The 22,916-nt window shown below is 35.7% G+C and overlaps 1 protein-coding gene across 1 annotated transcript in view; it reads right to left on the bottom strand.

Moving 5' to 3' along the window:
* Positions 1-337: 337 nt before the first annotated feature.
* TRPA1 (transient receptor potential cation channel, subfamily A, member 1) overlaps positions 338-22,916 on the bottom strand; it is a 33,609-nt gene continuing 11,030 nt past the window's right edge. Inside the window, exons 9-27 of the mRNA XM_009071717.1 lie at positions 21,356-21,455; positions 20,371-20,471; positions 18,878-19,047; positions 18,625-18,789; positions 17,441-17,555; positions 16,050-16,216; positions 15,117-15,210; positions 14,447-14,506; positions 13,430-13,528; positions 12,513-12,583; positions 11,892-12,039; positions 10,335-10,424; positions 9,954-10,123; positions 8,066-8,195; positions 7,751-7,933; positions 6,793-6,861; positions 4,794-4,904; positions 3,256-3,353; positions 338-762 (exon numbers count right to left, since the gene is read on the bottom strand). Of these exons, the coding sequence (XP_009069965.1) occupies positions 531-762; positions 3,256-3,353; positions 4,794-4,904; positions 6,793-6,861; positions 7,751-7,933; positions 8,066-8,195; positions 9,954-10,123; positions 10,335-10,424; positions 11,892-12,039; positions 12,513-12,583; positions 13,430-13,528; positions 14,447-14,506; positions 15,117-15,210; positions 16,050-16,216; positions 17,441-17,555; positions 18,625-18,789; positions 18,878-19,047; positions 20,371-20,471; positions 21,356-21,455 (2,373 nt within the window). The 3' untranslated portion in view covers positions 338-530. The remainder of the gene's footprint in view (positions 763-3,255; positions 3,354-4,793; positions 4,905-6,792; positions 6,862-7,750; positions 7,934-8,065; positions 8,196-9,953; positions 10,124-10,334; positions 10,425-11,891; positions 12,040-12,512; positions 12,584-13,429; positions 13,529-14,446; positions 14,507-15,116; positions 15,211-16,049; positions 16,217-17,440; positions 17,556-18,624; positions 18,790-18,877; positions 19,048-20,370; positions 20,472-21,355; positions 21,456-22,916) is intronic.

Here is a 22,916-nt window from a genome sequence, read left to right as displayed (position 1 = left end):
ATCTTTTATTTCTTACCTTTCAGGCCTGATCCTGCAGTCCTTACTCAGCAAGACTTCCAATGCACTCTCTCAGGTTAGTTTCATACTTTTTCTTTTAGCTGCATACAGCCCATTAGTTCTCTCAAAACACCTGAATACTAAATGACTAGAGTCTGAGTTCTAAAAATTTAGAAATTCTAAAAATACTCGTAACAGAAAATAACGTCATTACACACAGACCTAAGTGTACTAGGGCCAAATCCAGGAACAGATCTAGAAAGAAGCCTTGGGAACTGTCAGGACAGCAAGGCTGGCATCTAGTGAGTTAGGCACTTTCCTGATTAGCCAGTCACTTTTAGGATTACACTTTTGGATGTAGACATCTTCTGATTCCTTAAATACTGTTTTGAGCACCTGCATCCTCTTTTTGGATCTGGCCTTTTTTTATACTTGAATACATGATGAATCACATTAACATTATGCAAAGACTACAGGAGAAGTGATCCTAAAATAAAACAAAATGATAATACAACATGATATCACAGCCATGTTTAGAAGAAGCTATTGTTCTTTTCTGTGCTTGGGTTAGGCACACTTTTTTTAACAGCTTTTAACACTGTATCCCATTTACTATTCTTGTGCTCTAACTGCCTTTTCCTAAACTTATGCTGAAACAAATCATTGCTGTCTTCATCCTCAGCCTCTGACACTATCTCCATTTTTTGGATAATCAATTTAATGAGGTCATGTTGCTTTTCCAACAATGTCGATATATCTTTGAGCCTAACAAAACAAAATGGAAAAAAAAAGTATGCATATATCAGGCTCTGTCATTTGATTTTAAAGGATATTTAAGTAATTACACTTACAGATACAAAGATCTGACAGTACTTAACTTCACCCTTCTGCTAGCAAAGACTATTACCTGAAATACATTTAATTTTTTAAGCTGAGGTACTTCTCTAGGTTTCAGGAAAGAGGATTAAAGAACAAATTCCTGGTTCTCAAGAAAAGTAACTTGCTATATACTTAAGATAAGAGCAACTTCACTCTCAAAATAAAATTGTTGACAGTTCTATCAAAAGTATTCATTAATGACCTATTTTCTTGTCTGGCAAGAAGAAGGGCCAGACATTTAGTGAATCTCCCAACTACTTTTGCAGCATGTGAGAAATACTGATGAGGCACTTACTGATCACTTTCAAAGTGCTATCCAAAGTGCAACTGATGCAAATAGTTACATAAGTTAGCATTACACATACTGAACACAGTATCCTATCTTTCAAAAAACAATGAAAGAAATGGAAGTATCTAGAAACTGTCTTCATGAAACTACCAAGCAAATCTACTTTTCAGAATGACTAAACTCACAATATTACAGCGTGAAATATACATTGTGACTGTAAAGGTTCTCTGTGAAGAACAGTTTGGGGCTTCTTTAAATGTAGTTGGTGTTTTTATATTATTATTTTTTTGTCTTTTTTAGCAAAAAGAAGTTAATACATCTTAAAATACATGAAACTCACAAGAATAAAAATAAAAATAAAAAAAATCTCACCCCAAACCAAAACTCAAAAATATATACACTTAGCACTGATTGCAACTAGCTGCAGTAGGAACTGAACTCTGGTTTGAGTTCTGACAATAAAAACATACTGGCAAGTCAGCAAAATTTTTCTAGCCAATATTTTCAGAGCAGTAAATACAACTCTCCATGATGAAATGACCACATGTTATTCTATTTCAAATAATTTTATAAAATGATAGTTTTCTTTCCTCTGTAGGAATAGAATCAAACCAAGACTATTCTCTGTGCTGGTTTCTAATACATTGATGTAGTACAGATTTGAAGAAAGACTTGCTAAAGTCAGTTGTTTGCCTACATCTGTAGGGTGTATTCTCAACCTTCTCCAACTCTTACTGAGTCTGTCATGCAAAAACCCAACTCAATTGGAGTCTGCCCAGGGAGGCAAATGTTTGGGAGATTTTTTTTAAAAAAAAAAAAAAAAAAAAAAAAAAAAAAAAAGAAAGAAAAAAAAACCTCCAGAGAAAAAAGCTGCAAGGAAAAGTGAGACAGAGAAAAAACACATTTTTCTAGCTGTACATTCACAGAGGTCTTTTCTGAAACCATTCTTATGGATGGATATATTGATGAGTTAAGACATGAAGTACAAAGAATTCCAAGGGTTTGGGAAACATTATTTGTTCAAGGGAGAATCAGGACAGCAGTCTAATTTTGGGGGAATAATCTGGTCCTATTTATCACAGGACCAGCGGAAAGTCAGTAGCAGATTGTGTGTACTTGCAAACCAATTGGAATTACGTCACTCGTGAGTTTAAAATAACCCTTGAAAACTTCCACAAACAAATCTCTAATTCTGAAATGAAAATGCATCTTCCCCATTACTTCAGTTTACTTTTACGAGCAACAAGCCTTGCTGGTTTTGGCTGGGGTAGAGGTATTGTTCTTCACAGTAGGTATCATGGGGCTGTGTTTTAGATTTGTGAGGGAAACAGGGTTGATAATACAGCGATTTTTTGTTAGCGCTGAACAGCACTTGTACAGCATATCAAGGACCTTTCTGCTTCTTGCAGAGCCTCACCAGCAAGGAGGCTGGGGGTGCACAAGGAATTAGGGTGGGGACACAGACAGGACAGTTGGCCCCAACTGACCACTGGGATATTCCATTCCATATGGTGTCCTGCTCAGCTTATAAAGCTGGGGGAAGAAGAAGGAAGGGGGAGGACATTTAGAGTGATGGTGTTTGTCTTCCCAAGACACCATTACACATGATGGAACGCTGCTTTCCTGGAGATGACTGAACACCTGCTTGCCCATGGAAAGTGGTGAATGAATTCCTTGCTTTGCTTGTGTGAGAAGCTTTTGCTTTATCTATTTAACTGTCTTTATCTCAACCCATGAGATTTATAACTCTCAGTGTTCCAATTCTCTCCACTGTCCCACCATGGGGAGTGAGCAAGCAGATGTGTGGGACTTAGTTGCTGGTTGGGATTAAACCACAACACAACCCTGTACTCTTTCTCTGCCATGGGATAAAAAATATTTCTCTATCATAGTAGAATTTTGAAGGCAAATGCATTACAGAACATAAAATACAAAGCTGCCATAGTAAAGGAGCTTAATTAAGGACACTAGATACATGAAACTTTACTTTTTAGGTGCATTATGGAGCTTTAGAGCACTTTTTAAATAGGAGTGTGTTTGTGATATTGGTTCTACTAATTTTTACATCAGTAAAAACCCACAAAAATTACCTGTATTTCTGCTTCAGAACTTCCAGTTCTAATGTTGTATCAGTGCTCTGTGCATATGTGGTAGAGTCCTCACACCCAAAGCAATACTGGAACACGCTCTAAACAAAACATGGAATTAAACTGAAATAGATATTATAGTCTGATAATAGATTAAAATTCCCAAATAGGTGAATTGTAAATCTCCACGCAGTGTTAACACTGGAACGAGTTTATGTTATGATGCTATTTTTTTATACATGAAAACATTTCCTAGCAATGTTCCCCAGGGCCAGTCATGTTTAACATCTTTATTGATGATCTGGATGTGGGGATTGAGTGCACCCTAAATAAATTTGAAGTTGACACTAAGCTGGGTAGGAGTGTTGATCTGCTTAAGGGTAGGAAAGCTCTTAAGAGAAACCTGGTCAGACTTGATCAATGGGCTAGGGACAACTGCATGAGGTTCAAGGGTCCTGCTGTTGGGACACAGCGACCCCAAGCAGTGCTACAGGATGGGGGAAGGGTGGAACAAGAGTTATTCTGCAGAAAGGGACTTGGGGGTGCTGGTTGAGAGTGGCTCAGTATGTGCCAACAGTGTGCACAGGGGGACCAAGAAGACCAACAGCATCTTGGCCTATATCAAGAATAGTGGAGCCAGCAGGACTACGGAAGTGCTCATCCCCCTGTACTTGGCACTGGTGAGGCCACACCTTGAGTACTGTATTTAGTTTTGAGCCCTTCAATTTAAAAAGGACATTGAGGTGCTGGAGAAAGTCTAGTGAAGGGAGACATGGCTCATGAAAGGCCTAGAAAACATGTTTTATGAGGAATGGCTGAGGGACATCGTTTTTTTATTCTTGAGGGGTGACCTCATTGCTCTCTACAACTAACTGAAAGGAGGTTGTGGTGAGGTGAGAGCTGGTGCTTTCTGTCATGCCTACAGTGAGAGGACTAGAGCAAACAACTTTAAACTGAGACAGGGAAAATTCAGAGTAGATATTAGAAAAAGTTTGTTCACTCTTAGGGTGGTCAGGAACTGGAATAGGTAGCCCTGGGAGGTGGTGGAGTCACCATCCCTTGAGGTGTTTAGGAAGCATCTGGATCTTGGATATGGTTTAGAGATTACAGTGGTAGTGCTGCATGGATGGTTGGACTTGATGATCTTAAAGGCCTCTTGCAACCATGATGAGTCTATGACTTGCTTAGGAAAATATGTTTTATCTGAAAATTCAGTCTACCAACAACAGCTGAAATGAAAAGCAAACAAATGAAAGAAGAAATGCCAAAAGGGAGTACTTTTATTTTCTGTTTGAACACCTTTTGCAGCTTGTCTCAGTTAAGAAAGTTAGAGATGACTGAGAATTCAAACACTAGTTATATCTGAATAAGGATGCACTCAAACTGATTTTTCACTAACTTTAGTCAAGGTCTAATCACAATTCCCTTAATATTAGTTACTGATTGAGCCTTATTAATGCAATGTTCCTACCAATGTGTGTGCAAAGTGGATTATATCACATTTTGGTAAGAATTCTTCACTCTAAGATTCACTATCTTACCATAAATCCACAGTATCTTGGTCTATTGGGATACACAGTGATTGATTCCTGGTCCACCCGACTTAAGAACCAAAATGGTAGTTTCTTCTCTAAGTTGGTGTGAAGATTAACCTGAAAGTAGTTTTGCATTTAGAATAAAATATATTCTTTCAAGATAAAGGCATGTTATCATGTGAAATTAACCATCATGTCATTATATTCAAATCATTATTACTAGATGTCAAATCTCAGAGGACACTCCCCTGCAGTCAGTGCTATAACATTTGAACAGTCCAGCCCAGACACTAAAACTACACAGTCATAGCAATAGTGAGCATCTTAGCAGAATTAATTATTCCACATAGATGTACACTCTTATAACTAAAATGGTTATAAAACTGAGTTAGCTTTTGTGTAATGGCTTGAAGAGCTCCTTAGTACACTGTGGGTTGCAGTATAGCATTACAGGGAAGAAATGTTCAAAAGACAGCCATGGGTTTTAATACCAAACAATAATGGAAAAGAGAGTGGTCTTTCTCTCTGAACTTTTCCTACATCCTTTTACCACATCAGGACAGAGTCCGTATAGATGAAGATGCCAGTGGAATGCCTGTGAGAAAAAAATTCCTTTAGGCAGAAACAAGTGTCTTATATATGAGTGCCTTTTCAGGCAAAGCTACCTTTCCAATCATTCTCAAACTGCTGCTGAAATACCAAACAGATATATCTAAAAGAACAGGGTGTACAGTAAGCCTATTGCAGACAACTACAATCCCGTTAAGTATACAGAAGATGACATGCTTAATTTCATAGTACTGTGTGAAGCTGCAAGACAACATCCTTCCTGAGCATTCTGTTGGCAAAGAAATACCAAAACAGGAGAAAAGCTATAACCACTACAAGAACTGCCTTTATTCCTCTGCTCTAGTCATTTGTATCTCTAGTAAAAGACCTATCTCTTTGGAGGAGATATTACTCTAAAAGAGAATTATTCAAATAAGCTTGAACTAAGCAAGTATACCACACAATTTAAAGTGATTACTAAAAGTTATTTCTGAGCTGTTCTTGTTCTTCGGTATTCTGCCTATGCACGCCTCTCCTTTTCAGGCTCAGCCACTAGGTACTCCCTGAAACATTTTAGAAAAAGCAGAGCCAGCAGAGAACATAGGCAAAGCATCAATTTTATGAACAGTCAGTTCCTCTCACAATACAGACTTAGAGCAGAACTTCAAGGAAGCATGTGGACAGATGGTTTCTAAGAACGTTAGTGAGAAGTAATCTTCATTCTTTGCTTGACAGGTACATATTTGTGTGTATTTCCAGTTGTGAAAGTCAACTTGATCGACAGTTCACAAGAAAAAAGTATCTTGTGAAAACGGTGTGCCAAATTTATAATTTCTTAAAATGAACATTTTATGAAGCTGTGCTATTGCCCTAGCCCCAGGACACATGCCAGCTGTAAGGACTGCACTTGCAAAGGTGCTTTGAAAATATCTAGGATGCATATAGTTTTCAACAGCATATAGGTTACTAAACTCTTCTGATTTCAATGAAAATTCTGTTAGGTGTGAATGTGAAGTTCTTTAGTTACAACTGGTATTGCATAGTAACTCCTCAACACAGAGACCAACATGAGCCTTCAGTACACCACAATGAATCTGATTGTCCCTTTCGATTTCTGTGTACTTCAACCTTCTTTCCATGACATAAATTTTCTTCTTAAAAGACAACTCTCCAATTGCAAGCATTGCATTAACTGATTTTGAAAATCTGTTGTTGGAACAACTCAGAATTCCTTGAAAATTCTGTTTACTGTTCAAGTTCCTTACAAATGCATTTGGTTGTATATTTCCTTGATAATGACTCACATGACTGAAAATGAGATTCAGAATAGGATGTCCACGTTCAGAAACTTGCTTCACAGAGATACTGTGATGTTATTTAGAAATGTTGATGTTAAATCAGCTAAACGGTGTGCTAACAATGATATATACTTCCTATACTTGGTGTTTCTACTCACCTGCATTGCAATCCTTTTGAGAGCAGCATATTTTTGTACTTCAGCAATGTCCCCAACTGCCAAACCAATCTAGAAATACCATGAAAGATTTCATTATCTATTTTTTCATAATCTGTGACTTCAATTGTATTTCTAATTCACATTTAAATAAAAACAATACTCTAAGGTTAAATTAATTTTTTTTGCTTGAATTTTAAAACATTTTGTACATAGGTGGAAAATTTGTGCCAAAAAATGTAGAGACCTTTTTTAATGACAACTGTCTGTCTACCAGTAAGGCACTAAAGGGCTACTTCAAAGATCTGTCAAGAATAGCATCCCTTCTTTTTGATTCTTCATGACTTCTGTAAATTAAGAAACCTATTGATCTCTATTGAATAGGATCATGCAGCAATAAAAAGCTTTAAAAAAACCTGCATTGTTTGATTTTTATTGTTCAGTTCATATAAAAACTTGATTTCCTAAAAAAATAAAAGACTTTCAATAGAACAGAGCTGAAGATGTATTAGATATTTTCCCCCTTTCTCACCGTTATCAGGCTTTCTGACTCTTTCTGTACAGTTCAGGCTTGCTAGCTAGTTCTAACACTACTGCTGATTGCTGTTTTGTGCACAATGAAGATCTGGGTTTGGGCTTTTTATTTTTTATTTAAAAAAATCTTGTTAGTGCTAGGTTATGATACAGCAAAGGACTGAACAAAAATCACTGGATTTATCAAGACATTAGAATAATACATTGCAACTCCAATTCAAATTCTATCCAGTTACTACTTAAAGATATACAAGATAACCCTGCAAGAGTGAACTGTGGGGGAAATACTCAGAACAGTAATCTGGAGGGAAAACGAGTCAGGAAGGCAATTTTTTAATATGTTACTGAAAATATCAATTCCATATGCTCGAACTCTCTCTATACCTGTGCCTAACCACTTTTGTACATTAATAAGTAGTTTACTTACTAGCAAGTTCATAAGAAGGATTGGAATAAGCAAGGTAAATATAATGAGAACTGTGTAACTCAGGAATGGATATGGTAATTCACTGCTTAGTAATGGATCAAGGAAAGCATCATGGTAATTAATGTCTCCCAGCATCATTGCAAATGTCTTCATTACAGAAAGCAGAGGTGTGCTGTAAGTTTGCTGCAAAACAGAATAAACAGCAAAATCAACAAAAAAACCCTAAATGATGAAATTTGTAGATAATGCCTTGAGATACTTTAATAAAAGATCATATTTATAATGATAAAAAATTAACTATGGGATTCAACTAACCTGTGAACCCAAAAGGACAAAGAAACTCAGCCCAAAGGCCAATATCAGGAAAAAGAAAACAACAGCAATCCGGATCAAAGTCCTCAAAATTTCCCAGAACATCACAACATAGATGCCATAGTTTTCAAATCTAGGGAATAAGAAAAGATATAGAATCACTGTCATTGAAACATTTAGGTTGTAAAAGACTTTTGAGATAATCAACTTCAACCATTAACCTAGTAATGCAAAGTCTACCCCTATGCCATTAATTAATGAAGTTGAAGTCCCTTATAGTTATCTATGTAAGGCTGCAAGTAATCCTGATTTTTCATCTGACAAAAGACATTTTGCTTCTGAGACATTTTGAGATTGTCTGTTGCACTTTCACATCTAAAGAGTGCAAGTGGTCCTGCTTACAGCAAGCCTAAACCACATAATCTTATATGTTAATGCACTAGGACAGTTTTCAAGGTAATATTTTTCATGGAAAACCTTTACTCTCTCCATATCCACAGGCAACACAGTACTGTACAACTGTTGCATTCAGAAAAATAATATGAAATTATCCATTTTTATTTTTCTGCTTCTCAAAGCAAATTAGCAACCAGAACAAAGGACAACTGGCACCATAATCCATCTAGCACCCACATCCCTGATTTAAAAGCTTTCACTTTTTACAAACTATGAAACATTACATACATGTAGATTTGTATAATACAGCATATAAAAAACAAGCAAACAAAAAGAAACACTTTGCTGAGGAAAAGAAGTGCAGTAGCATAATTTTAGGACATCTGTGTTTCCAACAACAGTTTGTCACCTGTCAAGCCACTCCCATTCTTGGCTAGCACATAAACTAGATCTCAGAACATGAGTTGTCTTAAGGCAGATTAAGTTACTTTTTCCTCCAAAACTGAACATGGGAATTTTTGTTCTCTGCCAGACCTAGGGACCAGGTGATTGTTTTATGCTATAACAGTAGCAACTGTGAAAATCCTTCCACATGATTTTCACCCTGAAACAATATGTGCAAGACTGAACAGATCAAGCTGGAAGTAAAGCAAACCTGATCTTATCCCATTTATTAGGCAAAATTCCATTGCCTTCAATGGAATTACAGATTGCTTTGTGAAAAGACAGCCTGAATGAGTTAGAAAAATCATGTGTAGAGTTCTACCACATGAAAAATAGGCCAGGGAAGCATTTCATCTAGTAGCAGAAGGGAGGTTGGGCAATCATCTGTTTACTTTTTGCTGTTTAGGTTCTGCCCTCATTTTTACCAGAGCAGGCAGGACATGCCCATTCATGAGTCATCTTAGGTCAGACACAGGTAGGACAAGGTTTGCTGTGCAGACAGTACCAGACAGATACTCTCTTTGACGTTAACTCTGTTTACAAACCTTGTCCTTAAACATCTCTACTACAGTAAAATGATCCTGAAATTAATGAGCAAATGCTGTGTTTGTCAGTGTGCAAAACCTCATGGGCGTGCTTAGTGGGTCTATACAGTAAGAATTACACGAGCATATATATGCAGTGTTATCATATGCAGTCCTGCTCAGGCACAAATGTGTTTAATTTATTAGTCTTAAGCACTACACCCACATCACTTTTTCCCTCCACCCAACTCTCCTGCAGTTCATAACTCTTGGACACTATTGTACTAGTGACAACATTAAAATAATGAATGGCAATAAACAGACCTAATGTCAACTGAAGGAATAATGTCAACCATTATAATTCTTTTACCAGACACTAGTGTAGAGAAATGGAGTGTGCCATCTAATATGCAAACCAATGAAACAATTTACCTTCTCCCAGGTATTAGTTATAAAAACTGACTTATGCCTCTTATATCTGAAAATATTAAAAGTATTTTATTGTAAAGCACATGAACAATTTTTACCGTTGAAGGTAAAGCAAGAAGTTCATCCAAGACAAGTATACAGCAATTGCTCCACATTCCCACTGCAAATGAGCTGGTGTATTAATAAATAAAGAAGACACAAAAATTATGCTTGTAGTATAAATTGTCCAGTCCAGTAGATTGGAGTAATCCAACAAATATTTCAATTTCTAGGATTTAAGAGAGACAGATACATATTTACAAGTCATGCATCATTAAAGGACTGAATTCAATACACTGTTTAAATTATCTTCTTACTTTTAATCTTGTATAAGTTTGTATTTCTCTTTTAATTAGGGAAAAATCAGACTTATATCACTATCATACAAACTGCTCTGCAAGCACAATATTTGGTTAATGCCTGCTTCTCTATGCATTTACCTGCTGAATCAGCTGAAATATTTCTTTGCAGATTCCCAGTAAACTCATAATTAAAACTAAACACATACACACCCTTGTGAAGTATGAGTCCTGAAACAAAAACCAGAGCACAAAACAAATTAGAAATTATTAAATGAACATTCATTTCAGCTCTACCTATTACATATACATTATATCGCCAAGTTAAAAAACTGTTAGCTTGCTTCACATAAACTTCTCTAAATTCTATTTTACTAATCCTTGTCTTGTATACAGTATTTAAGTAATTCAAACCAAATACGAAAGTTTGAGTATTACTATGATAAACAGTTGTTGCGTGGCTTCCTTATTACTATTATTTGCATCTGGGAACTGAAATTGCAGGATCTATGCCACATTTTTGGTATGTTTTGCCACTGGGTTAACATAAAGAAAAATGTGTTCTTTGTAAATTCCCTATTATTGTATCTGGAAAGTCAACAGAAGTCTTTTGAAAAATTGGAAAAATCCTGGCGTCCATATATGTCTGTCTCCCTTCACCACCAGTATAGGCAAAGACAATTCTGTTGTGAAAAGCCTTCTATTGACATGGATAACAATAGTGAATGCCATCTTCAATAAATAACTTGTAGAATTAATTCCCCACCTGAGGGGTTTGTTAGCTCATAGGCAGACCAAATATTCGTGACACTCTTCGGCAGTGCTGCAATACACATCTGCACCTGCCCCATCGCGTCGTCTATCTTTTAACCTGGATTAAGAGTACAGCATATGCTCTGTAACGCTGTGATCCCTGCAGAGATGGCATTCCTCACTCCATTCCCATTACTGGGTCATTACAACACTGTCTCCTCCAGCACATGGCATTTCACATACACTGCTGTTGCTCTAGTGTCTCAGGCAGCAATTTCACCTCTCCTGTTCAGCACACTGCTACTCCATCAGCTGGCATCATTCCTCACGGAAGGGCAGAATTTCCTCTTCCAGCTATGCTTTTTCTACCTAGTCTCTGGTGATTTGAGGACCTGGGTCAGTCTGAGCTCCTTTCATTCTCCTCTCTTCCACTGGAAAGATGAGCGAGTTAGCAGAGCTTGAATTCTTGAAGTTCTGCTAGTTCTTCTGGCTTTTGAATCTTCGAGAATTCTGCATGTACTGGGCTGGGCTGCATATATGATTCTCCAGTTTTTTTCATATATCAGGATATCCTCACAAACCTTTTATATTCCTTGAGTTTATTTTATTCCATATTTTTACTAGCATATCCTTTTTGAGTTCCCATACCAATTTTAAGTCTTTTCTGTCATGCTAATCCTTTTTCTTCAATATTAAGGAAATATTCACTTCAGGGAACAAACTGAAGTAGCCATCTACCAGGTGTGAATTTTTCAAAAAAATATTAAAAGTAAGAAATGAAAACTGAAAATTTTCTACAAAAGTTGCTGCTGAATGTTAAAAAATATACACTTCAATTCTCTTTCTTAGAGTTGCTAGATCATAAATCAATCCAGGCATTATTTAAGTAATAGCAACTTTTTGCTACAAAAATCCTAAATATATTTTGATGAGTAAGAAAAGTACCTCATATTCTAATGGTCTTGCTTCATAGAGCTCTGTTCCATTCAGTGGTCTTCCTGGCTGTATGTGAGTGACCAGAAGAGTCAGTGGGATGAGACCGAGAGAATATATGCCTAAATTCATTAGATGTGCTCGAAACCCATAGGCCATCCTTGAAAGTGAGAATGTTAAAGTTAAAACACACCACAAAAGTAGAAGAGCATGCATTCAAAGGTAACAGCCAACTATGTCTTCAAGCTGAAGAAATAAACATTTCTTGGAATGTCCCTTTGTGATCAGTATGTTCAATGAGATTTACGTGGAAAAAAGTGTATTTGCCATTCTGAAACACTGCTCCTTTCCTTTCCTTCTTAACTTGGCAACCCTATTATATACCTTTGCAATAAAGAGGAAACAGATAGTAGTTGTCTTTGTCATGAATATCAGAGAAATCTTTACGAGATGCTAAGCTACATTTTATAATATAATTATAAGCACATTCTTAACATGATTATGAGAGGTTTATGGAAAAGACATTTGCTCAGTCAACAGTATAAATATGTACATCTTAATAAACAACTTTCAGGCACAATAGCCTTTATCCTGACGTAGTATTATATTTTGTGTACATGAAAATAGACTAACCATTTCATAAGCAAATATTCTTTACACACAGGGTGACTGAGTAGCTCCATGCGATTGTGACGTACCATGGCCTACAAAACAAGAAAGCAGAGGGATCAAACTTAACTTGTCTAGGTAAGCAATGTGCTTACAGAACTGGCTAGACCACCTTCATTAGCGTAATGAAGAGAAAAATGTCTGTAGGATGTTGCAAAGTTCTTTTGTTCATGCACTCTGGCTCGAAGTTATTACTATCTTGCCTTCCCTGCCTGCTAAGGCATTCAGCTTCTCTACTGCTATTTCAAGCTTTAAAAAATTTGATGAGTAAGAAAAGTACCTCATATTCTAATGGTCTATTTCAAGCTTTAAAAAAATTGTACAGACTATTGGTTACCCTACTTGTGAGACCAAGCTTTTCTAGCTACATTTAACAAGAAAATACTTATTACTTTATTATTAGACAGTATACCAACTCTAGTTGCCAACAGGAAGCCCAAAAAGCCAGTGTATTAAGCCATAAAGTTTGTTCTGTAAACATTTTCTGACAAAGAATGAGAGAACGGACTGGCAATGTGAAAGAACAGCAATTAGCATATTCAAAAATCAGTTTTGTCAGGCTTTTCAATGCCTTACATTCCAGTGCATGGCCACCACAATGACTGCAGTATGCTTTCCTGTGAGGTACTACCTGCACATATAGCATGTTTTCTTGAAAAATTCATAGTTGTTTAAATAAACTAATAATTTTTATCTAGATCTAAAAGAAATTTCATTTATTACTGAGTCCATAAGAACTTTGGCCCACACTTCATTCCAATATACTTTTAACATACAGAGCTGTGGGATTTGGAAAAAAAATATGATTAAAAACTCAAACCTCTTGAGTTTATCTAAAGCAAGAGAGCAGGGAATGATGTCAGAATAAAATGAGAACTTACATTTAAAGTGGCAAGTGGCTCATAAAAAATATCTTCACCATCCTTTGGTTTCCTATTAAGTGTCAAGGGACACTGAAGATATCTGAAGTTATATTCAATCTGTATAACACACGTACAACAGCATTTAAAAGTGATGCAAATGATAATCTACGACTGAGCTAATGTTCTTAATATAAAAAGACTATCCTTTAGACAACAAAAGGCATATTGTGTCAAAGTAGTAAGAACAGTGATGTTAACAGTCTTTGTTAGCTACTATGTCAGTGAACATATGCCATCAAGATACACATCTGTGACTGTAAGATGTTTAAACAAAGAGACATTTTGGATTGTAAAATAAAAAGTGCATATTTCTTCCTAAAATGTCACAGTTTTAAAGGATCATTCTCATAACTGTAATTTGTTTTAATGTTCACTTTGAAGAAAAGTTTGTATTTAAAAGTGATATGTACAGTAGCAGAAAATTTGCAAGTTTTCTGTTAATGATGTGGACACAATCAAATGTATTAATTGATAAGGTGGTTTTCAATATGGTTTCAAAAGTAACAAAACTGTAGAACATTCATGCCTCCTTAGCATTGTGAAAGCAATCTACTGCTTAAGATTTTGGACATCAATTTACAAAATAAAAGACAGACATTGGCCTCTGAATTTCTGAGGACACTTGTACTAGTTATGTCAGGCATGCTTTTGATATGCATGGATATTGTCTTCTGTCACTGCTATTTTGAAATACTCATAACCTCCGATATCCAGCTTGATTACAGGAATTAACAGAGCAAAGATAAAATATATGGATTGTGGAAGTTTAATGTTCTATTCATTAAAACACATAAGAATGAAGATTACAGAACTTGACCTTCAAAGCCATTTACAGTCCAAAGGATAAAAAAAGATCAGTCCTGTATTTTCTGTAAAGATCTGATATTCATCTAAAAGTGTATCTTACCCCAAGAACTTGACATATACATTAAAGTATACATATTGTGTATTTTCCCAAATTTTGTAACCACTTACATAGAAGTCTCGACTTGTCTTTTCCTCTGAAGACTCAATTATGCAGTTGTCCAACACCAGCTTTGCAGATGAACAGAAAAGTGAATTAAGATGATATAGACAACATTCAACAGAAAGAATGTGTTTGGACCAGAAGAAAATGACCTTCAAATACAACAGTCATCTAACAGAAGAGATGATTGAATCGGATTTGATGATTCATGTTTTGAAGACATGAAACTCCAGAGTTTGCACATAGGAGTCAAATATAAACTATGCAGTTTACAAGGCTACATGCTAGTTTACAAGTGTCAAGTGTGATCTGTTTCTGAATATATACATACCAAGTCGCTTGCTATTTTAGTGAAAAGCATTTCTGTAGCATCATTTAGCTGGGAGGGTGAAAATATCTCAGTGATTTAGAACACTATTATCTTATGACTACCATCACATTTATAAGCCTTTTTATATTACTTTAATACTCTTATAACTTCTCCAATACTGAATAAATTAAACTGGACAAACTGAAATTATCACTAAAATACAATTAAATCAATTTGTCAATTTATGTTGTTTCTACTTGGTAATAATACATACTAGTGAGGACAGCATCAGAAAAAAATGGCAAATGATGCAATGTAACTAGGGTTGTTTTGTGCAGTTATTTTTTTAGTATGTGCAGAAAACTTACTTTAAATGAATCAGGAAGATACTCAACCATTTCCAGCAAAGGACACTTATTGGCACTGGAATAGTGAGAAAATGTCACAACAGCTTCTTCCCATCTACAAAAATTGTATAAGAGAATGGAAAATGAGCTAGTTGCATCTGCTGGAAATTAACAACTGTTAGATTATTGGAGTTTTATTTAAGATATTATCTTGAAAATCATAATATGCAACAAGTTTACACACCATCAAATGGAAAATCAGCTGTTTGAGGAGTAATTGAGTAACATTCTGCATTCTTCTCTAAGAATGATTCAAGTTAAATTCTGTTAGCAGTTAAACAGAAATGTTTCAACTATGCTAAGACCTCTAAAAAATGAAAATGGAACTAATTCTGGAGTCTTGGGATACAAGATTAGGCAAGTAATAATAAATACAGTAAAATACTGTCGATGTTCCTGTTACTCTTAGGCAAAGATATGATCATTAGGCAATGGTACAACACTTTAATCCTGAAGAGGGACTTCACTATGTTGTAATAAAAATATTCTAAACTGCAGCTGAACTCACACATTATTAAATATTTCCAACATTTAAAAAAACAATTTTAAATTACATCTCTTGAATGGTATCTGCTGTGCTCACATACTGTTTAAAATTCTGTAGGTATTGAAGCAATATGTGAAAGTCCAAAATTATTTCTAATGGCTCCTATAAGATTTTTCTACACAGAATCTGAATACTCGATGCGATATGAAAAACGACATGTCACATAATTGAGGTCCATTACAATTAGGCTGTTTTTTATTTAGAATAGAATATAGCCTCTGGAATTTTAAACTATGTACTCAGTTTTACTTATTAAATGACAGGTTTTCAGAACCTAATCTCGGTTAAAAAAACAGAACAAAGCACCCTGGCAAAGAAATTCAAACAGCATTTTCTGCATACTTTACCTTTTGTGCAAAATGATAGCAGACACTACGTCTTTTCTCCTGTTGTGTATTGCTTCATGGAAAAAAGAAGCCACTGCTTTGTTGAACAGAATTTTTGCGCCATAGTCAAGAAGTAACCTTACTGCTTTTGCATGTCCCTCTCGTGCAGCCAGGTGCAGAGCTGTGTTCTGTGCAGGTAAGCAGTACAGCAGCACATGAATAATTAAAATAATAAAAGTATATTTCAGTGCTTTCCCACATTGAAAACCCACATGCTTTTCTCAGTTGCAAGTCCTGAATACTTTTACTAGCAACATAAAAAATTAGAATATTGTCAGAGGTTCTGATAGAGAATATAGGCATGGTCTTTATTTTATGTCTATAGCTACAGACTTGCTCAATCTGAAGAGGAAAGTAAGCTGTAGGTCTGAAAAGCCAATTCACTAATATATTTTAATTTTGTAACTAATAAACTGCAAGTCACAAATAAGTAAAAATGATGATATTTATGGATACAGAACACCCACATTTGATAATCAGGAAGAGAACCATCCAATTATAACCAGACGTGTTCATACAAACAAATCTGCAAGAAAATATGTGGGCACAGTTTTACAAGTGGAACAGTATTTTTCTTTGGTATTTTCATAAAAGTAGGGCAATGAGAGGTTTAGGAATCAAGTCACACTAAAACTGACTTTTGAAAGCTGCCTGAGTACACCTGGATTTTTCTGAGGGAAATTTAGTACAAAGCTTTGGCTTCTTATTAATTTATAGGCAAGATTTTTTTCCTAATCTAATAATGTTAAATGTTTTCAACACCAATTCTCAGAGAAGTTAGCAACACCTTCTGTGTTGGAAACTGAATAGTTCTTTAAAATGGCCACCTTATATTTTCTAACATGTTAGGCAGGTTCATACAAGAGGCCTCCAATCCAGGACATGAATTCTGTCTTGGCCCAACAGACACTGCATTTGTTCAAACTCCTGAGCAAGATAGGAGCTGTATGTGTTAGACAGCACTGTGCAGAACAGATGGATTCAAAACAAATGTTAATCAGCTATAGCTGATATTGAATTTTTTAGAAATCTGCATAAGTTCTTTAAATTACCAATGTCTGTACTACATTGTTAAAATATTCTTGCACTGTAAAGGAGGCAAGAGGAACGTGTGTAACATACTTGGTATTTTATGTTTTCAGTTAGGCTATTCACATCTTTTTTGTCTCCCACTTAAAAGAATCAGACAACAATTTCAGTAATCACATATTTATCCAAGCAATGAACTCTAACAGTGGTGAAATATAAAGGCATAAAGTCTGCCACAGGAAATGAAATATTACACATGTAACGCACAGTGGAAAACTACTAATAGCCTAGCATCAATGTTTGGCCTCAAAGTGAACACATACCCCTTCTTCATCCACTCTGTCAGTACACTTCACATTAGTATCCAAAATGATCTGCATTGTGCGAGTGTATCCTCCAAAGGCAGCATGGTGCAGGGCTGTCCAGCCTTTGTAGTCACTTACATGTAACAGTATAAAATTAACAATGATAAATTAAAAACTTTTTATAAAGTTAAAGTAAATGTAAATCCCTTCTCATTGGATTCAAACCTCTTTTCTTTGGCACAATTATTCCAGAGATGTCCAGGTCTTCTGTCAACTATTATATGATGATCAATGCACCATTCATAAGTAAAAGGTTCAACTCAATAAAACTAGGGTGTCCCTCTTTTCATCTCTCTCTATTCCTAGATACATCTGGATTGCCCCCATTTTCTTCTATCATGCTTGAAAATGACACAAATGCTGGCAATGCAACGTGGCATAGATCATAGCTTGAAAATGACACAAATGCTGGCAATATTCTGTTACTAATACTTAGCAACGTGGCATAGATCATGGTCACATTGTGAATATATAAAACATTATAAGTTCACAAATCTATTAATATTACTTCATCTTAGTCTAATGAAGCTCATAGAACATAAGAGGACATTCCTTTAAAAATTACCAGATTTAAGTCCAAAATAAGCCCAAATACATACACACATACCTGCACCTTGGAACAGGACTCTCAACCTTTGTTTTGTGGCTTTACAGGTGTGAGCCTAGAAGCTTTTTAAAGCTGTTAATGCCCTGAGGATCTGAAAGCAGGACTTAACTGTGCAAGGCAGCCTGTGCAAGGTATGCCTGTGAACCACCAATCCTAAGAAACCCTATTCAAGCCTCTAAGTGAAGCTGAAGTAATTGTAGTATTTCCAAAACCACATTTTTATCCATGAAAATGTTCAATAATCTTCTCTTAGTTGGATTGAGAGAAACCTCACTTTCCCCAGCATTGGAAGCCTTGCTTTATAGCTAGACATGATTCTATGTGTCAGGCTGAAGCAAGACACAAACAGGCTGGTTTAACAAATATTTTGTGACTATGCTATTATACTGTATATTTATATTTGTGTACATTAATACATCAAATATTTTAACATACTGTATTTGGATTTCTATTGCATGAATTTCCCAGCTGATGGACATAAAATGTAGGGTGATAGTTCTTTTTTGGCTTAATGAATGGGAACTGGTATACTTACCAGAGGAAAAGGGCCCCTCTCTTCAGAAGAAACTGAACTACCTTCTCATGACCATTCTGGGCTGCCAAATGAAGAGGAGTCATACCCTTCTTATCACCTTCATTCAAAAGTCTTGTGTCCTTCATATCTCTTATAAGTCGTTGACAGGTATTGATGCGTCCATAGCTTTGCAAGATAGATATAAAAAGTAATGTCAAAAAAATAGAAATGGGAACCATGACATGGATTCCATTGCACAGACTGCATTACTAACCTGGCAGCAAAATGTAGTGGTGACTTCTTGTCCCTGCTCTTAGAGTAGATGGAAACGTTGAGGCTGAGTAAATTATTTACAGAGAGGGCCACACCTTGTCTGCATGCATAATGCAATGGAGTGCATCCTTCATTATCTTCATCCACTACAAGATTTTTAATATGTTCCATCTGTTACCCCCCCAAAAAAAAACAAAAACAAAAGCACAGGTTTACATCTATATCACTAATGTTCCACAGCTTCTAACAGCTTGCAACAATAGCATTAATAATTTAAAGCAGTATCTAAAAATAGGAAACAAACTTTAGGAAAAGTATATTTAGGAATAATGAGCATTTAATGTCTTCTGATTTGTGGGTCACCATGTTTTCAAACAACTACTCTTCAAAGAAACAGGAATTTGACACTTTGCACCCTTCCTGCAACCCATTCATAGTACAATAAAGGAAATTCTTCTTTGCTTTCATTCCATCATAATGCTCACTGCTGGCAGCAGAAGGCTTCTACAGAATGTAAAGGTAGGCTATAGTCCATATTCAGCAGCAAAACATTTGGCTGTCAAAACTCACCAGTTCACTGGTTTACAGTGTGAATTTATTTCCCCTGTTTCTCATAGTATAAATTTATTTCCCGTTTGTCTTTTTCATCTGAATTTCCCTGATTTTCCTTTGTAACATCTCTAACACTATCCTATGTTTAAACTTCCTTAAAGAAACTAAAAGCCTCCTCCCATGGTCCAATCCAGTTATTTCTCTGAATTATTAATATGACTGATAATCAGAAAGCCAATGCAGACAACTGAGAGTTATCACTCTGTTTTAAAACTGATTCACTACATCTGCTGAAATGGGCAGTTAAATACATTCTGCGTTACTAATCAAAGCTGATTACAGATTTCAGCAGATGTTGTAAGATCCGTTGTAGTCGATTCACATTTAAAAGGCTGTTTCTGTAGCTCTGGAGGCTAGCAAACAAAACTTGTTCAAGCAAGCTTGGGCTCTATCAATATGTGTGCTTCACCTCTACACAGCCAAATACAAATCTATGTTTGAAATCTTTTTAAAACCAAATTCAAGACTTCATTATGGTCCAGTCCACAGAAAGCTCCTGCAAAATATACTGTAAGCTATTTAAATCCTAGAGCTTGACTGATTATGAGCATGTTCCCTAGCTTTACTGCATGCAAGCTAGGAAAATAGAAGTGAAAAGTTCTATAGTTTATTGCCTACCTCTTGAGCTATTCAATCCCCCAACAGCAAAATAATTTATGGGATTATGTTATTCCTTTGCCTGGCAATAAGAAAACTGTATTATTTGCTTTGAAATGGTTTCATGAGAGATATGTACCTCTTCAAACCATTTTTTGTTATACTGGGCTACTTAACAAGCGCCACAAACTTTTACAAACATTCCAAAATAAAATGGTAGTTTCTTTTTTCTTTATGTTTTCCTAGTAAGGGTAACAGAAAGGCATACACTGATGCTTACTGTACCTGCAGATATTTCTCATTCAGATGTTGCAATCCTCCAGGCTGCAGTACCGTCAAATGCAAGAAATTCCGACCAAGATGATCCTTTAAGCATACATTTGCTCCTAAATAAATATGGAAATAAATACCAGCAACTTCAAAACTGCTGGCCCCTGGCACTACATGAAGATGTTTAAGACAAACGAACAAACGTGTTGATAAATCTATAAACCAGCAAATATTCTTTCAAGTCAACATTATAAGATATAATTTTACTTCAAAAAAACCCCAATCTCTACTGACATTCAGATTTCATCATTATCTTGTGTGCATGCATCTTGCATTTCATTGCAGCACTGGGATTTATATGGGCCCTTATATTCAAAGATGCTGAGCACCCACAAATCAAGAGGTGATTTAAAAATGCAGATAATCACCTCTTCTAATCTTTAAAGTTGCAATCTTGCTACAGTTTCAAAACTTACTTTAGGGTTTCCTTGCAAAATCAGCTGTAATATGACTCACAAGGATATACAATAACAATCATTTGCTTGCACCAGAAGTGTGGCAATTGAAAGATACAGCTCAAACATTTTCAAGGCGACTGTGATTATAAGAAATCAGAGGTAATGCTTGAAAGATGAGCTTTAAGATTGATTGCGGGTACAAAACATAACTCTGTGCAAGTGGTGCATTTATTCTGCAGTTCTGCTTACTTTGTGAACTGCAAAGGAATACAGGGATGGACTGGCAGTGCCACTTTGAGAAGCATGACACATGGCACACTCATTTTTCTACAGCCTGTTCACTCTGTAATAAAAAGGGTGAAACCATCACACTAATTCTTCCTTTATCTCAGGGGATGCAACACTGTGCAGCTGTTCAGCTCAGCTGCTCCTGGACTGGATGTTGAACTACTGAACTGAAATCGAGAGGGAAGTTAGATGCAGTTTTAACATGTATGAGTCCACTCAAAGGAAGTATTTCATGTGTTTATATTCCTTTTTACCTTTTGAGAGCAGTAAATTCACTATTTTCCATGATGCACAGGAAGTGGCCAACAGAAGTGGGGATCGACCTTCTATGTCAACGCTATCAATATTAGCCCCCTGCAATGAAGAATTTCAAGTCTATTGTGAATAATAAATGAATGAAACTTTATAATGGTACTTCCCTTTATAAACATAGCAGAAATACAGACACACTTAGTAATTCCAGATGCTCCATGCAAGTAATTTCAACAAACACATTACATCTCTACATAAAACTAGTACATTTTCTAACTATCAGCCACAGCCCAGTCATCTATATATAAGAATTTAGGTGCCTAAATAACAGTGGCCTACTTCTAGGTAAACCGAACACACCTCATGATCTTTCATTACAGTACCTTTTGATGCACTTAAATACCCCAAATATAAAATTCTAACTTGCAAATAGTGGGATTGAAGCTATGGAAAAATGTGAATGATGTGGTCTTACCTATCAAACAATTACCAGAACAAGACCTTTCTGCACATCTACACTATAAGAACACTGTTCAAGGAGCAGTGCATCCAGAGATTAGTATAGCTCAATCGGCATGTAGTTCAATCTATCTTAATTTTCTATTCTTCATCATAAGGTATATAAATGAAGTCAATTTTAACTCCAAAGTAGCTGTATCAACAGCGGACATATTTTTGTTGTTTTGTCTAATTTTGCATTAGATGCATATTGCCGGGCCAATATGGTCACTATGGTCATAGTATCACCATGATGATAATAGCAAAATACTACAATGAACATAAACAGATCTATCTAAAAAAATCCCTCCAGCGAAGAATAATGAAGAGACAAGCAAATGAACCAATGAGATGTGTGTATATTTTATGATGGTTTAGATATCATTTTTCTAGATATTGAGCTGCAAGTCAAACTTGATGAGCTGAACAAAGTACACAAAAAAATCTATATTATTTCAGATAAAATACAAAGATGATTGAAAAAAAAATCAATGGGAGTTTTTCTATTAACTTGAATCATCTTTGTGTCCAGTGTTAATTCAGGAGAGAATTAATCACAATCCTGAGCAATATTTACCTTCTAGGATGGCAACACCTGTAACGTAGTAATAAGAAACATTTAATAAATGTACAATGATTACTTTACCATGGTGAACAGGAAGTTTCCAACATATGTTGATGAAATATTTGGGATTAATACATGTGGGACCTTTTCCCTCAGTCACCTTTCTACAAGGTCACACAACCTCTTAAAAATGTTCTTATTCATCAAAGAAAAAGACCTTTTTATCCAAGTGTCTCATTCATTTCAATGAATACAGGCCAGCAATTTCCAGTTCCTCACACAATATTTAATCACCTTCCTTCCAGCTAACATACTTGTTCAGCAATGAAATGAATCTGGCAGCATTCATAATTACTCATCGCAGTAAGGAGTAACTTACATATTGCCACATATTTACCACATTTATGGCACAGCTGAATTAAGAGTTTATAAATTTAGTTTCTGAATTCCATTTACCTTTGAATTTCTAAATTAATATATAGTAATATATTTTAATTAAA

The sequence above is a fragment of the Acanthisitta chloris genome, unplaced genomic scaffold, assembly GCF_000695815.1.
Source record: "Acanthisitta chloris isolate BGI_N310 unplaced genomic scaffold, ASM69581v1 scaffold7283, whole genome shotgun sequence".
In the NCBI taxonomy this organism is placed as follows: Eukaryota; Metazoa; Chordata; class Aves; order Passeriformes; family Acanthisittidae; genus Acanthisitta; species Acanthisitta chloris.
This window is presented reverse-complemented; position numbering and strand designations above follow the sequence as displayed.